General features: G+C 42.2%; 1 protein-coding gene across 14 annotated transcripts in view; it reads left to right on the top strand.

Moving 5' to 3' along the window:
- The window catches only part of LOC115592535 (calcium/calmodulin-dependent protein kinase type II subunit beta-like), a 49,795-nt gene that overhangs the window by 7,992 nt on the left and 21,519 nt on the right, over positions 1–20,284 (top strand). For 11 of the 14 annotated variants that reach the window (XM_030435403.1, XM_030435408.1, XM_030435407.1 and 8 more), the window contains exons 4-11: positions 643–697; positions 1,261–1,326; positions 7,306–7,378; positions 12,814–12,916; positions 16,450–16,533; positions 16,621–16,715; positions 16,808–16,930; positions 18,975–19,058. In XM_030435403.1, coding sequence (XP_030291263.1) covers positions 643–697; positions 1,261–1,326; positions 7,306–7,378; positions 12,814–12,916; positions 16,450–16,533; positions 16,621–16,715; positions 16,808–16,930; positions 18,975–19,058 — 683 coding nt within the window. Of the gene's footprint in view, positions 1–642; positions 698–1,260; positions 1,327–6,476; positions 6,550–7,305; positions 7,379–12,813; positions 12,917–16,449; positions 16,534–16,620; positions 16,716–16,807; positions 16,931–18,974; positions 19,059–20,284 lie in introns of all 14 variants that reach the window. The other 3 variants (XM_030435411.1, XM_030435397.1, XM_030435402.1) reach the window with 1 other exon arrangement.

Genomic DNA, 20,284 nt, shown 5'->3' with positions numbered 1-20,284 from the left:
CATTTAAGTATCATTTGAAATGGTAAAATAAACCTGACTTGCTAAAATAGACTAAAAGATAAAATAGGAGACTCAAAATCACATTCGTAGGTGTCAGTCGGGGTCGACCGATCTGGTTTGATACTGATACTGATTATCAGTAATCAAGGAGATCGATAACCGATATTGAAACTGACAAACATTTGCAGGAAAACTTTAAATCTAAGGCGCCGTGTCCACAAAGCGTTGTGTGTGGGACGACAGACAAACTGAAGATGCTAAACTGTTATAAATTGATTTATTTTATCGGCAATCGGACACAAGTGACAAAAACACCGATACTGATAATCTGAAAGCCGCCGCACCGATAATCCACCAGGCAGATAATCTATCGACCCCTCGTCTCGTCTCGTCTCCAGATGTATCTTCATAAAAAATCAGCGTTGAACAGAAAAACAGTTTTGATTTTGATCCAATCAAACGCAGAACATCACCAGTGTTGTCCTGTAAGTTTCACATGAATAAATTATAAGCGTATTGGCGAGATGAAGATGAGAAAGAGAGATATGTAAATGTGTGCCTGAGATGTTCCTAAAAGCTTCAGATCGGATGATTTTGGCGTCGCTGTCTGTTGATGTTTGTGCGACTTTCTCTTTCCCGCAGTTCGTCTCCATGACAGTATCTCAGAGGAGGGCTTCCACTACCTCCTCTTTGACCTGTGAGTCCTCCCTTTATTTCTTCTTCTTCTCTTTCTCTGCCGTACTGTACTGCTCCCCCTCCTCCTCCTCCTCCTCCTCCTCCTCCCCTCTTCTTCATCCCTCTCCCCTGGGTCTCCATCTTCCACCACTCCCTTCCTTCAGTCATCCCTGCTGCATCTGTCTCCTCCGGGCTCCCTTACTTTTCCCCCTCTTCCTCACATCCGCATTCCCTTCGTTCCCTCTCTTCTTCTTCTTCTTCTTCTTCTCCTCGTTTCCAAGGCAGTTCCCCCCCGTTACATAACAGTCCTCCCCTCCTCCCCTCCTCCCCCCACCTCCATCCTTGCGGCTTCCACTTTAGCGCACACACACACACACACACACACACACAGCCACACTACTCCCCCGCACTGGAGCCAGTCTCCATGGCAACCCAGTCGGAGTGAATCCTGCAGCCGGGGTTTCCCCCTAATGAGGACATCCCCCTCCTGTGTGTGTGTGTGTGTGTGTGTGTGTGTGTGTGTGTGTGTGTGTGTGTGTGAATGCATATAATGCGTCTTAACCTCACATCTTTACGTGTTCTCAGGGTGACAGGAGGGGAGCTGTTCGAGGACATCGTGGCCAGAGAGTACTACAGTGAGGCAGACGCCAGGTAAACACCGCCCCATGATTGTTCCTCCTCCTCCTCCTCCTCTTCTTCTTCTTCATCCTCCTCCATGTGTCAGTCCACCAGCCTCTGCAGTCCTCTCATTAGCACACACACAGACAATTCTGACATTTTTTATTATTTATATATATATATTTTGTGGTCGTTGCAGGCTCTAGCTCTGATGGATAATACCTCCGCACTGTTTTGTTTTTTTTTCTTTTTCTGTGAGCCGAATCGCAATCGAGGTCGAGGACTTTCTCCCCCAGCGCCAGAATTTACAGACAGATGGAAACACACGCATGCACGGAAGAAAACGCACACATGCCCACGCTGTAACCCCCTCAGGAGGCAGACTTAAATCAATTTGAGTGTGGAGGCGGCTTGTGGAGGCGAGAGAGAGAGAGAGAGTGGAAGAAAAGAAGGGGACTGAAACGTTAAAAGGAGGAGGGAAAGAGGTAGAACGAGAGATGCAGTAATCGCTGCTTCGATATCTCATCCCTGGCCTTTCTGTCACCACGCCTGGTATCAGACTCAAATTACCTTTCTGACATTTTACCCTCTTGACATTAAGAAACCAGAACAGGTGATTAACCATTAGTCAAACACATGATGATAACATTCACACTCTAAGAGAAGGCAGTTTTTATTTTGACTACACGGCGTTATTCAAACGTGTATCTCGATAAACGCCGCGCCGTCGTGTCACCGTCACGTTTGGACTCACCTCAAGACAACACAGCCATGACAACACGAAACGTGCTGCTACACTTTCAAAATAAAAGGCACCAAAACTACTTGGTTATGATCAGGAAATCCACCTGTGAGCCGAGGTCCAGACACACGGCGAACTGAGCCATGAGCTAATAAGCTAACGGTAGCTAGCTTCAGTCAAGCAGCAGCAGTTGTCGCTTAATATGGCGATATGCTGGAGCTACCTCTGAATTCTGTCCAAATTATACAAATTACGCCATCACTTCACTATTGACGAACCCTTACGTAACGTAAGGATGTCACGATTAAAAGAAAAGTCGTAGCTTCCTGTAAAAAAAGGGGCAATCCTTTGGCGCCACTGCTGCCGTCATCACGGACGTACAACGTGATTAGGTGGAAGATATTTATTGTACGAGGTGAAGCAGGAGAGGGCGGCTGAGGAGGTGACTGGAGGCTCCGTCAGGGAGACCAGTGGCTCACGGTGACGCAGGTTAGAGGCTCAGGTGAGACAGAAGATCCAGGTGATGCAGGCTGGTGGCAGAGAGGTGCAGGAGGCCCGAGAGTATCCAGGTGGAGAGTGATCACTGACGTCACAACGTCAAAATCACTATTAACTCTAGAAATATGAGTCTTAGCACTAGGAGAGCATGTGACACGTCTGGTTGTGTGAGTACAGGAGGCCAGTGCTTTTCACCTGGAGCTGGTTTCCTCAGTCCGCTGCAGGTGTGTGCAGAAAGCCACGCCCAAAAAACACACAGAAACAGTCAAAATGTAACAAATGGACCCAATATCCTCATCCTCTTGGATCTCAAGCCACATATTGTCCTCGACTTGGTTGTCGAGGTAGTTGTTGAGGTGTTTGTCTTACAGTATCAGAAGTTCTGAGATCAAGCTGATAATGTTTTCTCCCATTTCGACCCAGAAATAAGCTGAACTGAAGGATTTTTCATTGGCATCACAGCCCACTTTTACTATTATTCCCTCGTACGAATGTCCTGCAGCAGTGTGCATAAAAACATCTGTTATTCGCTGGTCCCATTCCCCTGGTCTGCATGTCTCCTGAGGTGCTGGTCGGCACCTTGTGTGGCATCCACCGCCATGAATGGGAATGGAAATTTCAGACCAATATCCATCCTCGGTGTAAAAAGGCTTTTAATGCTGAAAGTCTAAAGTTTACAACAAGTCACTAAAGAGTAGGGGTGGGTAAAAAATATCGATACAGCAATATATTGCGATACTTTGCCGCCCAATACAATATCGATTTTTCAACTCCAAAGATCGATTTAAAAAAAATAAAAAGATTCATGTTTAGACGCGTTGTGAATGCAGTACGACTTCCGTACCTCCACTCCGGTAGGTGGCGCCGAAGAGCGACTCTGCTGTGCGGCGGGTGTATTTCTGTAGTAGAGAGAGTGGCTGAGGTCTTTGCAAAATGGATGGCAAGTTAACAATGCCTCCGCAATTTAAAGTTGACGTTTGGAAGCACTTTGGCTTCAAAGTTAAGAGAGATAGCAAGAACAACGAGCTGGACAAAGAGAATATTACTGCCCGGAAATTTCATGGGAATTAATAAAATGGAGAGGCTGTTTTGAATGAAATAGTTTTGACTCAATTTGTCCTCTGATCAATATCATCTGATGTACATATACAGGTACTTGTGTTTTCATCTTTATTTATATCGCAATATCGTGATATCGTGACACGTATCGTATCGTGACCAAAGTATCGTGATACGTATCGTATCGTGACCAAAGTATCGTGATATGTATCGCATCGTGACCAAAGTATCTGACACGTATCGTATCGTGACCAAAGTATCGTGATACGTATCGTATCGTGAGGTTCTTGCCAATACCCACCCCTACTGAAGAGAGTATCCGAGACCTGCTGTAATCAATTTATCCTGCTGACAGATGTCTTTTACAACAAATCTAAATGCTCTCAAGCTGATTAAATCCAGTATTTAGACACTTGTGTTTTATTTTGAACAATATCATGTGAAAACACCAGTGACCACATCTTGGATTAGCGCTGTAAAAAAAGGGACATTTTCAAAATTAGCTCGGTTATTTCAGTGCGTGAAATGACAGAAGAAATGGATGTTCGCTGATGTATATATACGCTACACCAACGCCACAGGCTGCTGTTTGCATTCACACCAGTGCCTCCATACTGCATTCTGAATGTAGGGCACATACGTAACCTTAACGAGGCACATCAGAGCCCCGATAATCATCTCAGTGTGTCGCTACATGTGTGTTTCTCTCCTCTGTATTCTTGAGCTTTACTTTCCCTGTAATTTTCTCCTTTACCCTCTCATCTGTCTTCATTCTCCCTTGTTCTCTCTTCGCATAAATTATGTGTGTGTGTGTGTGTGTTTGTGTGTGTGTCACTCTACGTGTTTGTGTGTGTGGGCGTGTGATTAGCATGGCTTGATTACTGTCCAAGAGTATCTCACTGACAGTTTTCTCTCTGTACTCCCATCTGCACACAGAAGCCGCTCCATCCCTCCTTTTTTCTTCCCTCCGCCCCGTCTAAAGGGCAGGTTCACCCAAATAACCAAAGGAAACATATTTTCTTACTCAACCACTCGTGGTGTCGAGCCATGTGGGAGAGAATTTGGTTTTTATCCCACCGGGTTTTGAGATATCTGTAATTCTGAGTCCAATATCTCAACAACTGAAGGATTGAGATCCCTGATATCCAGCTCAGACGGTCGTGGTCCCCAGAAGATGAATCGAACAGAACTTGAGTGATCCTCTGAGTTTGTCTAGTTCCAGCAGCAGGTCAAATCTTTCACATACGCTGCGATAAACTGACATATATTCTGGACTGACCCCATGTTTGATGCAGACGTTCGTGTTGCCGATAACGATGAAGATGTCGGATCGAATGAATTGCCGTTAAATTTGTTCCCGTCAGGATGAATTAGAATAATTTATTTGATTTGATTTTCCATCTTGCGCCGTCATCACGAGCAGATACCGAGCATGTCTAGACTACACTCCCTCATTAATTTATCTACAGAGACCCAACATGTCCCTCGCTGTCGCCAAGTGTTGGCTAATGCACTTGGCGACGGTGGCGGGAAAAAAGAAAGCCTTTTAACGGGCAGAACCCGCGAGCAGAACCGGACTCAGTGGTGGGCGGCCATCTGCCTCGGCCGGTTGGTGTCACAGTCGGTGTGTGAGGATCCAGAGGATGAAGGGAGGGATAGAAGCCCGACGAGGTGTTCAAGGACGACCTGGAGGTCAGAACCACCGCGTGTCGGACTCTGCAGAGTCCATTAAATCCTGATTATGGACGCCTGGTGCCAGAAAAAAAAAAACATTTCCTCCATTAAATTATACTTTCATGTGTTTTGTGATCAAAACATAAAGTTTTCTGTTTCCATAGCAACACCTGAGAGTGTGACTAATGGCTGAAACGCTCCAGTAAATAGGACGGACCTTAGACACGACTGAGCAACGGGAGATATTACTGGTCTGTTCGTTATTAGCCAGAACGCTAACGTCATGCTAGCAAGATTCAGAGTCAACAACGGGCTTCACAACTAGCTCGCAGCGTCACAGTCCCCGAATCAATATCGAGATTTTCACGAAAGAGTAATAGTCTTTGAGCTGGTTGTTTATGTTTTACTTCTCGCAGCTTGTTTGTCACCGTCACCGTCGTGTGGTGTTCGGAAACACTCAGCAGTCAGCTGACGCCGACGCCGCTCGTTTTTAGATCCAGGCTGCGTTAATTTAGAACAGCGAGCAGACAGTTTCCCTGGAATTACTTGATGATGAGCTCCGGAGGCGTCTGTGTATCAGGAATTAATTGACACCCTCTGGCAAATCAGATAATCAAGTATTCAATACAATAACAGTGTCGATTCAGTCTCGATGACCTACATAAGCAAACAAGATCATTCTCAGTGAAACTTTGGTGTCATTCTTCCAGTTATCCTCAACGTCTGTCACCGTATCAGACTCCGACTTCTCCAGGTCGTAAGATTAAAACTATATTTTCCGAGTCTCGCAGCCTGAAGAAAGAAGCTGCTCCGTCGTCTGGTGATGCAGCACTAAAGCGTTCAACTCAAAAAGATTTGCCGTCGTCATCTTCTGCTCAAAGGAGCTGCCAGAATCAACAAGAAACGAAGGCACTCTCGCAGCTTTAAACACGCCTTCTAGTCATTTTCAAATGTGATCTTTTTAACGCTGCGACCGCAAATTATGCTCCACAGATCTCTCAAAACCTGGAGCGAGTTCAAGAGAAATATGTTATTTTGTCATTTTGGCGTGCCGACTCTCTCAGTACGATCTCAGCGCTCCTCCCGTCACACATTCCCTCCTCCTTCCTCCTGTACTTTCTCTGTTTGACCGTCTTGATGCTCTGTGTGTTTCCTCTCCTCTGTGTTCCCTCCTTTATCTGCCCCTCACCCTGTCGTTTTGTCTCCACAGTCACTGTATCCATCAGATTCTAGACAGTGTGTCTTACACCCACCAACATGACATAGTGCACAGGGACCTCAAGGTGTGTGTGTGTGTGTTTGTGTGTGTCGCTGTGCTGCACTGCCCTGCACCCTCTGAACCAGGGCTGCTCTTTACATGCTTGTGTTTTTTAACTGTTTTGATTTCCTGCCTGTGATTTAACAAAAAAAAAAAAGAAAATAACTTGCCTGTGCCTGCCGTCTGTCCGTCTCTCTGTCTGTCTTTCTGTGTCTGTCTGTCTCTTTTCCGTGTCTGCTTGTCTTCAGGTTTTTTTTTTTTGCTTTTGGGACTCTTGTTGCACTATTTTAGACGGTCTGAACCAGAATTGTGATTTCCTGTGGGTCCTTGCAGAGAGAGTGAGAGTGAGAGAGGGAGTGAGTGAGTAAGCATGAAAGAGAGTAGAGTTCAGTGGAGTAACAGCAGAGCGGTGTCTACTTCAGACGCTTGGAAACCTGCTAAAGTGTTTCGTCAAAGGCGGTGTTGCTGAATAAATTACACAGGAGAATGTGCAGGTTAGACACAGCGCCTCCCACGGCTGCACTCCCACGACGCCTGACTAACGTTTGGCTTCTTCTTTTCAAAAAACAGAAAATAGCAAAAACTGCACACCTTCTCCCTCCGTAGTTCACAGACAGGTTCACTCTTCACAGTTTTTTGTGAGCGTGTGTGTGTGCAGCGAGACATTATGTGTGTTGGAGTGTGTGTGTGTGTGTGTGTGTTGCTGCCTCTGCATGGATGTGACAGTCGAGGGGGCTGAATGTGCTCAGACTAACCTGCTCCCCCTGCTGTTTGCGTGCAGTCATTGCATCCAGCAGATCCTGGAGGCCGTGCTCCACTGCCATCAGATGGGGGTGGTACACAGAGACCTCAAGGTGAGTCACCTGCAGGGGGTGTTGTGTGCGTCTGTACGTGTGTGTAAGTGTGTGTGTAGATGTGTGTCGGGCGGGATTTAAAGTTGTGTTTGTCTGCGTCTGATTCTGAAGGCCGGTAAGTGACAGTAAGACATATTTTTGACCGCTGCATGCGACCGTGCACGACTTTGGGGCCTTGATCCGTCAACACGTGCATGAGCGTCTGCCTTCTTCTTCTTCTTCTTCTTCTTCTTCTTCTGCTGTCTGTGCACGTATTTGAATGTGGCTACTGTGTTTTATTATTTATCAGTGACAGCAGCTGGAAATCCTGTTTTTTGCTGACTTCAAATTGCCGCAGTGATGTTGAAGCGTACGTGTAGGTGTGTCAGTACACGGTGACGTCACTGTGACGACCAGAACGGTTCATGAAACTCTGCTTTTTTTAAAGTTACTCTAGAAGTTAATTAATTTGCTCCAAGACTGATGTACAGTGGGGGTTCTAGACCAGTTTTAATAGGGGGGGCCAGGATGGGGCCGGCTTTTTTGTAAGGGGGGACAGACAACCCGGAAAAAAAGATAAATCCCTCATTCAGACAAAACAGTGTTTACAATTTCAGCAATTTTGATTGGGTAGTAAACTGCTGAGACACTTTATTTCTGCCTTTCCCTTCAAAACAAAATCATTGCAAGAAATCTTTCATTGTATTATTGATGCAGACTCCCTGCTGGGGGGGCCACAGGGGGGTCCAGACTCAGAGTTACGGGGGCACTGGCCCCTGTTGGCCCCCCCCTAGAACCGCCCCTGCTGATGTAATAAATATATAAAATCTGAACGGCAAAAACGTAAACTCTCTCAAAAACGTCTCATAAATATGCAGATAAAAGTGATTCCACACATGTCAGGTGATACATAGATATAGCTTCTATAATTGGTTTATAAATAAATAATGAATAGTTTATAGCTGGCAAAATAAACTAAATATAATGTAGTTGTAAGAAGATATAAGAATAAGAAGATATAGTTTTTGTTTACAACTATAACTCCTGATTTGAAGTTTATGTTATTGTAGAATAAACAGTTAATTAATTATTTATAACACTTAGAAATACTTATATAACAAATTAAAAGACATTTACAAGCTTGTACTTCTATTATTACACCTGCTTTATTATAATTACACTTAGCATAATTAGTTTTTCTAAGACATAATGATAAAAGGTTGAGTAATTAAGAAATTATACAGATCTAACAATACTTAGATTAACATTTGTTGTGCTTGTTAATAATTTTTACAGATGTATAAACAATTATTAATAATTCAAGTGATTAGAGTTGACCAAGGTTTTGTAATAAATGTATAAATTACCATTAATAAGAAAGTGCTGGTTCATTGAAAACACTTTTACAGCGTTTATAAAGGGTTTAATAACTTTTTATACTCAAAAAATTACAATATGTACAACTAATAAATGTTTTATAAAACTTTAATTACGTGACTCATTAAAATATTAAATCCATATAATGATGTGTGTAAGAAATGTATGAAATAACTTAAATTAGAGGACATTATAGATTTTAAACCTCACTACTAAGGATCTCTGCACGTTTATGATGCTTAATAAATACTTTATTACATTCAATATATGTTTTCTTTCAATATGAGTAAAAAAATCAGCTTGTAAGAATTTTACACTGTGTCAAAACAACATGTATTAATTAGTTGCACACTCCTCAGAAGCAGGTTTAAAACTTATGAAGACTTTTGTGATTGCACTATAAAAAATGTCCTTATGTCTGTTTAAAACTGTCTTACAGTGTGTTGTGACATTAAAAGCTATTTATTAATTGTTTTTCAACTCTTAACAACAAAATGTCACGAAAAAAAACGATTTGATTTGATTGAAAACAACATTGTGTTTCCTATTCCATCTGTGTATGTTCTTATCATGTATATACATGTTATTGAAACGGCCTCGATCACATGATATTATTGCAGTTTGACTCTTTAGGGAGCTAAAATAATGATTTTGTCCCCTACAGAGGAGGCCGGGGAAGGTTGTGAGGTTGTGGTGTGATGATTTCCCCGGTGGAGGTTTATTAAGTTACTACAGAGGAAAAAGATGCTGAGATGTTGTTGTTGTTGTTGTTGTTGTTTTCATTAGTTGCTCTTGAAACGAGGGTAAAACATACAGAGCAGATATCTGGACGATCGATATTTCATCCTCAGTGTGCCTCAAAATGTCATGATGGGTTTTATAAAGTTAACACCGAATACAAAGCTGTACATATCTCATCATCTACATCCTCCCACTCCTTCTCTTCATGGTGTAGGAAGGAATATAAAGGAGTGAGATCGCCGTGCACTCTCTCGCTCTCTGTCCCCTTTTCTTCTCGTCACTCCACCTCTGACTCGTTCTTCAGAGCGGAGACAACCCGACCTTGATAACACGAAGGCAAAGTGTCAACTCGAACCTCGCAGGAACCGTTTATTCACTTTCTCCTTTTACAAAACACCGACATGTTATTTGTAAAGATTTAGTTCTGAGATTAATAGATTATTTTACTCAGCTATATTGATAATAGATTCATTGTTAAGTAATTTATTCAAGCATTAAGACCAAACTTATTCTGGCTTCTTCAATATAACGTGAATTTTCCTCTTTTTTCAGCGGATTAATCAATTACAAGCACGATTATTACCGATAACCTGCAACACAGATTTGAGTAATTTGTGGAAATACAAACTTAAACCCTTTTTTATATGATAATTACAATAATTAAATCAATTTTTACACAACAACAACAGGAATCAACAGCTACGTTAGCAGCTCCGCTAGGCTATACCTGGGCTAAATGCTAATGGCTGCATGCTAACATGCTCACAATGATGATGCTAACAGGTGAGATGTTTGTATTGAACAGATTACTTGTAATTGGGGTAACGTAATCAGAATACAAAAAATAATTAAACATAGCCAACCAAAATTAGGATTGTTAAAATTTAGATTAGCTGACTTATTTATTTATGTCTTTAAAGGTGTCGCATGTAAGAATGTTTCTAATCTTGATGCTAAGCTAAGCTAAGCTAAGCTAAGCTAAGCTAATCACTTGCCATTTATAGCTTCATATTTACTCCAGTTATGTTAAAATGGTATCAATTTTCTTGTCAAATTCTTGTGAAGAATTCAAAAAAAAAAAAAAGAAATATTTACCAAACTGGAAAATGACTCCTTCAAATCCCGAGTCTGTTTGTTCTGGTGTTACACATAAAACTGTCCCCAGATGGTGTAAAATCTGACACAAAAAGGAACGAGAGAGCTTTGATCTCATTAATTCTTATTAAATAATCAGATTGAGGGTTTGCATCAGTTGTTCCACCTCGCGTTCATAAGTCATGCCTCCTCTTAATTGAGTTTCTCGATCAGCCAGCAGAGGGTGACACGATGACTCTCCTGCAGCTGGAGCTCATCATACAGCTGTTTGGTGCTGTGATTATTAGTTGATGGCACAAATCAATCACAATCATCGCGGTTATACAGCGAGGAGATGTCGTCCTCTGTGTGTGTGTGTGTGTGTGTGTGTGTGTGTGTGTGTGTGCTGTGGGCTGTGGGCTGTAGATGTTTGTCAGATTGCTGTTACATCAGCGTCTGAGCAGGAAAGACACGACTGTTGCAAGAAGACAAGCTGTGTTTGGTCTTCCTCAAGTAAACACATGGCAGAAAAAAGGCTTATACACATTTTTTAAGTCCCATCTGTCTGTCTCGGGCCGCTGTGTGTGTGTGTGTGTGTGTGTGTGTGCTGTGGGCTGTAGATGTTTGTCAGATTGCTGTTACATCAGCGTCTGAGCAGGAAAGACACGACTGTTGCAAGAAGACAAGCTGTGTTTGGTCTTCCTCAAGTAAACACATGGCAGAAAAAAGGCTTATACACATTTTTTAAGTCCATCTGTCTGTCTCGGCCGCTGTGTGTGTGTGTGTGTGTGTGTGTGTGTGTGATTGTATGTAATGGAATATTTATGAGTGTTGCTATGAACGTGTGTGCGCTGTTGTAGCTATTCTTAGTGCTCTGATCTGGGTTTGACTGGTTGCATCTCAGTGGTCTGTCACACTTTCATTTCTGTTTTCATTTTTAAAAGTCGTGAAAAACAAAAAAACATGGAGGGAACGTAACTTTGTCGCCTGAATACTGGAGCGATGCCAGACGTGTGGCTGAAGGTGTCACATGCAAATCTGATTGGTGACTCAAGAGACGACATAGAGAAACAAAATTATGATATAGAGATGAAAAACAACTACAACGAGACACAAAATGACCACAAAGAGATGAAAAACAAGCACAAGCAGACAAAAAAAAGACCATGAAGAAGCAAGAAACATTTATACGTCTTATATATCAAGAGAAATTATCTCAAATAGACACAAAACAACAACAGAAAGACAAGAGACGACCACAAAGAGATGAAAAACAACTGTAAAGACACAAAAATGTACAACAAAGAGACACAAATGACTACAAAGAGACTAAAAACAAAATCGACACAAAACATCACAAAACATCTATGAAAGGATGAAGAAAAGATTTCAAATAGACGCAAAGTAACAAAAGCAAAAAGACAGAAAAAAAAGATTTTAAAGTTGAAAACATCCATAAAGAGACACACAGCGACTACAAAGATACAAAATTACAACAAAGAAGCTAAAAAAAAACTACTAAGACACAAAATGAAGTCAAAGAGACAAATATGATAACGGAGAGACACAAACAACCACAAAGAGACACATTAAAAAAGAGGATAGAGAATAATCACAAAATGTCTAAAAATGGTCTCAAGGAGATGAACACTGATCACAAAGAGATACAAAGTTAACTGGAAGAGATTCAAAACAACCACAAAAAGACAAACAACGACCACAAAGAGATGAGAAATGACTATGAAGACACAAAAAACATCCAGAATTACCACACAGGCACGTAAAACCTCCACCTAGAGACGCATTCTGACTAGAAACAGGCAGAAAGTGACCACAACAGAACAGAAAACGACCACAAAGCAATAATAGACAACTATAAAGAGTAACAAAACAATCTCAAAAAGATAAAAAAAAAAAATAGGAAGGATGGAGGTCGCTGTTACATGTCTGTATCCAGGGGTTCATTTTGGATATTTGGACTAGAAAAATCCAATTTGTTTATCTGGAACATTTATTTATTATTCACAGAATAACCAATGAAACGTTCAAAATTCCAACTTTTTCCACCAAATCAATAAAACAAAAACATAAAAGAGCGAAATCTTCCTCGCTTGTTGCTTTGTTCTGGCACACAGAGGAGGTTTTTACGTCATAACACAATGTTTGATGGTGTTATGATGAGGTGTGTTTCTGATGAAGTCACATGACGGCAGAGTTGTTGTTGACACGAATGTGTGTGTTTGGTGTTTGTGTTGTTCCTGCAGCCAGAGAACCTGCTGCTGGCCAGCAAGTGTAAGAACGCAGCGGTGAAGCTGGCCGACTTTGGACTGGCCATCGAGGTTCAAGGAGAGCAGCAGGCTTGGTTTGGTATGTTACACACACACACACACACACACACACACACACACACACACACACACACACACACACACACACACAGAGACACATTTCTAGTCATTAAAAAAAAATAATTTGAATAGAAAAAGATTCTTTTAAAGGGATATTCCGGTGTAAGTTTAATCCATGGTCTAAATCACAGTGAAACTGTGTTAGACTCCCTCTCGAGAGATCAAGTTAGCAGACCGCTAATTTACGGAGTTTTATCAACCTCAGAAACGACCGCACGACAACAATACAAACAGATTTCAACTCTCTTCCATCAGCTTCCGGGTCGGGGAAGTCCCGACGCGACGATTACCGAGTGCGGTTAGAAATGCTCAATTCCGTTCTTTTCCCTGTCCGCTCTCGATAATAACTGTTATAAACTGGCAGGTAAGACACATATGAACTTTGATTGCTTTTCCATGGAGTCATAATCATACATTTTCATTCCATGAGCCGCGGAACTCTACTGCACTCGGTAATCGACTCGTCGGGACTTCCCGTCAACAGGAAGCTGCTGCAGAAGAGTGGTAAATTTAGTCAGCTTTTCAGTAGAAATCCAGCTAAGCTAGCGGAGGTTAGATGCCCCGGACTATGTGCTGAGACCCTATTTGTACTGTTGCTGAAGTTTGGTGCTGTTCTGAGCATTATTTGTGGCTTTTTGGTGGCGGTTTATATTTGGATCCATTTACTGCAGTGTATTGTTGTCGTGCGGTCGTTTCTGAGGTTGATAAAACTCCGTAAATTAGCGGTCTGCTAACTTGATCTCTCGAGAGGGAGTCTAACACAGTTTCACAGTGTGTTAGACCATGGATTATACTTACACCGGAATATCCCTTTAATTATTTTATCGTAATATTACTTCATATCACACACACACACAAACATAGACACACAGCGGCTTCTCTGATGATCCCATTTCCGTCTTGTTTTTAAGTTTTTTGGTTTAGTTATTTCCTGTTTTATTTTGAAGTCCTCTCCTCTGGTGTCATGTTTCACATTTCCTACTTCCTCCCTTTGTCTGTTTTCCCGTCCTCTGTCTGTGTTGTTGGCGAATCAGAATCAGAATCAGAATCAGAAATCCATTAATGTCCCGCAGACGTCAGCAGCGTCATCTGTTTGTTTCTTGTGCTGCACAGGAGAACTTTTAACCAATCGTAGGTTAATTAGTTCCACATATATGTTATGATGTAAAGAAGATGTCTTTCTTTATACAGTAACACGTGCCAGTCTGTAGCTATCCTCCTCCTCCTCCTGCTCCTCCTCCTCCTGCTCCTCCTCTTCTTCATCATGAAGGCTTCTGTATCTTCAAGCTGTCACACTGAAGCCTGCAACACATTCTGATGGAGAAAAGTGAAAGTGCTTCCACAGGACTGTTCATCCACCGTGTCATTTTTTATCCTTTCTGTCAGCCTCCCCTTGAGTCTGGCTAACAAGAAAGGATCCTCTTCCTCTAATATTAGATTTATCTCATCTGACAGAAAAAAGGTCTCTTTTCTTGATCTTTTCCAGGTTCTACATCTATTCTCCACCAAGGAAAGTGACTACAGGGTTTTTTTAGGATCGCTTTAACTGCCTGATTGAGCCAAATGCACTCAACGACTTTCCGAAACTTACTTTGACTCAGAGCCAATACGATCTATTACAAAGAGGCTGCAGCAGGCTGAAAGCTCTGACTTTACATTAAGACACATTTTCATAATGCAGTCGGTGCAGTGACTGTAAGACTGCGTATAAAATCACCCTATAACACAGCCTCAAAAACCCCCTTCAGTCAGTGTTTTATAGATAATAAACACTGAATTAAGATTTTATGAGTAGGCAGTTTTAAATAGGAAGCAGTTTTTGGTGTTACAGGAAAAGTTCCACCCTGATAATGTTAAATTCAGTTGTCATCTCCAACATTTCTGGAGCGTCACAGCAAAACAGAGTCGCAGCGTTCTGCTAAACAACTGAAGTAGCTGCAGATTTGTTTTAAAAAATAACAAAACAACTAAAAAAACAACTATAAAATGGCTCGGTACAGCTCGTCCAGTGTAATCTCTGTCTCTGGAAGCTCGGAGATCCCAAATTGACACCCTGAATGCGTAGTAGAGCTAACGCATGCTAACAGAGATTTCAGATAATTTAATGGTTTAAAAAAATGATATTTATATCAATTTGAGCTTCAAGACATTTGGATTATGCCAGTCGAGCTTGTTGAGCCACTTCTTTGTAACGATACACCAAACTCACGATTCGATAAAAAAAAACAAATATAACATTTTAGTTATGTAACATTTCAATAACTTCCGTATATGATACTCATCTGATATTATCAGAGGCGAAGGATTGGCAGGATTGTGAGTGGATGAGTCAGCTGTGCATATATCGATCCTACAGTCTGTTAACTGCACAGGTCCTTCACTCAACTAAATAAAGAGAAATGTCCCACAAAGCAACGTTACAGAACCAAACTAAGGTAACGTAATAACTGTGACTGTCTTTGGCAACTTATATGAGGAAAAAAGTACCGCAGCTGTACGTGGAGAAAAGTCTGTCCTCCTGTCTGTCCCACCGACTCTTCGTCACATTTCTGCCTGAAAAACAGCGTCTGTCACCGGCAAAATTTTTTATCTCACCGAGTGTTTGTGATGAAAATCACCATGACCGTCAGCCCTCCTGACCACAGCTTCAGTGAACTTTCCCCTGGAAAACAGCCTCCGTCCCCGTGAGTGACAGTCAGACAGCGTCCAGCTTACTGATGGCGATCATGTAATTACTTAATTTAGAGCGAAAAACGTAACTTTGTCACTTTCCAGGATGTTTGGTGGGTCAGGATCTCAATCACGACACATCAAAACAACATCGATATGATTATAAACTATCCGTGGGTTTAGATTGACAGGGGGACACCGGGGAAACACCTTCAAAACACACAGACGTCATGATCATGATGTGTTCCGTCACGTCTCTTTAGGAGATGCAGCGCCAGCTTTTTCTCCAGCGGTGCTTCGCTCTGTGTGAACAACCAACGGCGGAGAATTGGCTGTGGTGTTAATGCAGCGTTTCTGTGTGAAAGGAGCTACTTATAGCTCATAGGGCTGATCTGGACAGGAAGTGTCGCAATTCTGCCTTCTCACACCGCAAGACGGATTTGTGGATCTGAGTGTCGCGATTTCGGATACGTGTGTCGTTACAGTCGTAGTTGCAACGCTGTTTAGCTGTGAAGCTCCAGAAATGTTTTGTAGACTGCAAAACCTCACCTGTCTTTCCATCAGCGTGGGGGGAGGAGATGAAGGTCTAGCTGTATGTCTGTATTGTTATCACCTCACCTGACTTCCTCCTTTGCTCCCGTCATTTTACCAAGAACAACCACTTGAACGTAAACGTGTTTTTGAAATGACTGATGCTGTTGTTCTTCCCAGGAGGACTCTCTCCTCAAGCTGTGTGGTTTCTCGTTTTCAAAACACACTTATTTACCAGAAACTGTACTCTAATGTGTGTGTGTGTGTGTGTGTGTGTGTGTGTGTGTGCAGGCTTTGCAGGGACTCCCGGCTACTTGTCCCCAGAGGTTCTGAGGAAGGAGGCGTATGGTAAACCAGTAGACATCTGGGCATGTGGTAAGCTCATTGTCTGTGTGTTTGCTCGCCGCCGCCCCCTCTCTCGCCTTCTTGTCGCTCAGACATAGGTTGTGTGTTTGTGTGTAGGTGTGATCCTCTATATTCTTCTGGTTGGATACCCTCCGTTCTGGGACGAGGACCAGCACAAACTCTACCAGCAGATCAAAGCTGGGGCGTACGATGTGAGCCGGCAATTATCCTTCTCTTTCACTTTACATCAGACAATGTGTTGCTTTGTGTTTAGTAACTGTGTGGGAATGTGTGTGCGCTTCAGTTCCCCTCCCCGGAGTGGGACACGGTGACTCCGGAGGCTAAAAATCTGATCAACCAGATGCTGACGATCAACCCAGCCAAGAGAATCACCGCCCAGGAGGCTCTGAAGCACCCATGGGTCTGCGTAAGTACTCGTGCTCTGCACACACGTCCATCAGCACCTCATGACCTCTGCCTGATACCCCAACAATCTGTAATTTGTAAATCCTCCAACAAGTAATTTGTGAACATCTGTCCCGAGCTGCCAAATATGAGCGCCATCTGTTTCCAAACATGCAATCTGTGATACGAGCAGTTACGCGGTCAGATTACCGTCGATGTTACACAGGAGGGCAAAAGAGCAAAGTGTGTGAGGGGACGAGCACGTCTATTTTCCTCCTCACCGCCGGCTTACCACATGATCTGATACGTGCAGTTAAAAGTGTTTTTAGGGAGAAGCACTTTTTCTGACATTTATCTGATAACCAGCGCTGCTTGAAATGTCACACAAATAATATATAAATCATACAGAGACTCTTTAAACAGTCAACAATCTAAATGTGTTTACAGCAGGTCTTCTTATCGATGCCAGCTGGAGGCAAAATATTTGTACTGGATCTAATAATAACATTTTACACGAGGGTACTCATATTAACTTTGCACTAGTCGTTTATTAACATGCATATTAAAGGCTTTTTGCTTTTAATGACTTATTAATGACAGTTTTCCCTCAATAACGACCTAATTATGGCTCATATATAGTGAGTAAGGAGTTGGTGTAGCTGTTTTGCACACACTCAACTAGAGAATTAGTCAAAAATATGAGTGTGAAAGACTTAATTGAAAGTTATTTGACCACTATGAAAGGAGACATTAATATTGTATTTATATTGTGTTATTTCAATGCTTTAATGCTCAAAAAAATGCACCAGTTTCCTCATATTGTTCCTCCATACCTGTCTGAGACGCTCTGTTTTGGTTACTGTCTCTTTAAGGCTCTCTGAGTCTCCTCTGATTGGTCGGATCACAGATGCCTGAGCCAACACAGCTAACAACAACAGAGCAGCTGTGCTAAATTAATTCTTACATGCCAAACTAGCTGCTAGGAGTAAATTCTGCAAATATGTGACATAGTGATGCGTAGTGTGATGTCACAGAGTAACAATCAAACTGATGAGGCGTTTCAGGAGCAGCGGTTACTGTGGGAGAAAAGAGCTTCTTTGACCTTTTGAACTTTTTTAAGATCTTTGACAAGCACAAGAACCTGAATAACACACTGAAGGAAATTAACATTTACACAACAATATATATACACAATTATAAAGTGTTACTGAACAAGAATGAAGCTCACGTCATATTGATATAATTCAAAGGCTACTAAAGTTTAAGGTAGAATCAGTTGGATTTGTCCCAGCTGTTCCTGAACGCACCACAAAGACAGTTGATTGTTGAGTCTCATTCCCAGGAAATAGAAATAGAAGTAGACACACTTTGTTCCGGTAATGCGTTGTATATGATCATTAATTCCCCTCAAATGAATTGAAACTAAAGTTATGAGCCTGTTTAGTTCAGATGTAGGAAAACATTTTTTCCTAACTTTAAATGAACATTAATTACAATGTTCCACTAACAACAATAACACGAGTTGCGAAGCTTTGATTGGTCATTTGTGATTAAGTCCGTGGAACAACTTTAATTAGGACGTTCTGGGAACAACCAACGCCGACACGGTGACATCAGACAGACCTACAAACATTTCACACAGCCGAGATAAAAACAACACAACTTTGATAAAGACGAAGAACAAAAGACCAGGTGATTACAGACAGATTAAACCATGATTATGAATGTTTGAATAAAGGATCTGAATACTTCCTCCGCCACATTTCAGAGCCGTATTCTTCCTCTGCCAGCAGCCTCCCCTCTGTCATATGTCAATATCACACACTGTATTATAAAACAGAATGACTATACATAAGGCTGGTGATTGTCAGGACGACATAAAGCCGAGCTGAATGTATTCATCTTCGGGGGTTTTTGCCAAAAATGTCGTCACCTAAAGATCCTCAGAATCAACACATTTGAAGGAAAGCGAGTATCTCCGACAGCTCCTGCCCACATAAACCTGTCACTGTCAGAGCTTCTCCTCTCTGATGTTTTATTTTCGTTCTCTCTCCGTCTCTCCACAGCAACGCTCGACGGTGGCCTCCATGATGCACAGACAGGAGACGGTCGAGTGTCTGAAGAAGTTTAACGCCAGGAGGAAACTCAAGGTGTGAAAACGCTTGAAGACATCTCTGATTTAAGATAAAAACAAACGTATATCCTCTACAGTTTGTGCATGTTGACTTCAACTGGGTAACAGCAGATAAACTGGTGAACATGAGTCCATTATCACCACAGATTCCCTCTTTTCTCGTCCGTTTAAAGCCACTTTCAGACGTTAAATATGCAACAGTGACGGCTTTTGTTCATTCAGTTACATTCAGGCTCATTTTCAGAAAGATCTCCAGTCTTTGTGCGATATTTGGCACCTGATGTGTGAGAAGAAGAGAGATCTTGTCCTGTTGTAATTATTTTTTCTCTGGTATAAAATGTAATTCATCTTTGGTAATCATAAAACTTTAGTTGTCACGCCAATTAGGCTCATTTGAAGCGGCGAGAGAGAGAACAGCAGTGAGTGTTTTCTCTTCTCTCTCAGGCTTCATCGCTGATGGATTTTAAAACTATTGAAGCTTTAACGATCATCTCGAGCGCGATTGATGCCGCGACACCAACTCTCATTAGTGAATCCACTTTCACATCAGTTTCATCATCTAATGTTATTACAGAGAGATTCTGCAGCCCGTTTTATAACAGCTGCACAAGCTTTGAATAACAGGACGCTGGTGTTGTAGGTCGGCCTCGGTTTCAAGACCACTTTTTGAAGGTCCCGTCTCAGAATAGACGGCGTTATTGTCTCGATTTGAACCCCTTCCAAGACTTGAGTTTCCAAGAATTGTTTGATACATACGTAGTTAAAGATGGCTTTGATTGGAAGACAGAAAAACTGATGCCTGTCCCAAAAAATGTTGATTTCAGCTCGTTCACGTTTGTATTTGCTGCTCACAGAAAACAAAATAAATCCCCCACGTATAAAATTCACCTTTACATTGATTTTAACATTATATACATCATTCAATGCCCCACAGTTTAATTATGAAGCTCTTCCATGCAGTGGCGTGCACAGACTTTTTGAAGGGCAGGGGCGAAAATACACGCGTCCTGCGTTCCGCCACTGAAAAGGGCACTTTAGCGCGTGTTTTGGCTCCCAAGAGGGCAGTTTATCATGTTTTAACCAGCCAAGGGGGCAGTTTAGTGTGTTTTGCCAACCAAGAGGGCACTTTAGCGCGCGTTTTGGCTCCCAAGAGGGCACTTAAGCACGCGTTTGGCTCCCAAGAGGGCACTTAAGCACGCGTTTGGCTCCCAAGAGGGCAGTTTATCATGTTTTAACCAGCCA

Source organism: Sparus aurata, chromosome 12, assembly GCF_900880675.1.
Source record: "Sparus aurata chromosome 12, fSpaAur1.1, whole genome shotgun sequence".
NCBI lineage: Eukaryota > Metazoa > Chordata > Actinopteri > Spariformes > Sparidae > Sparus > Sparus aurata.
This window is presented reverse-complemented; position numbering and strand designations above follow the sequence as displayed.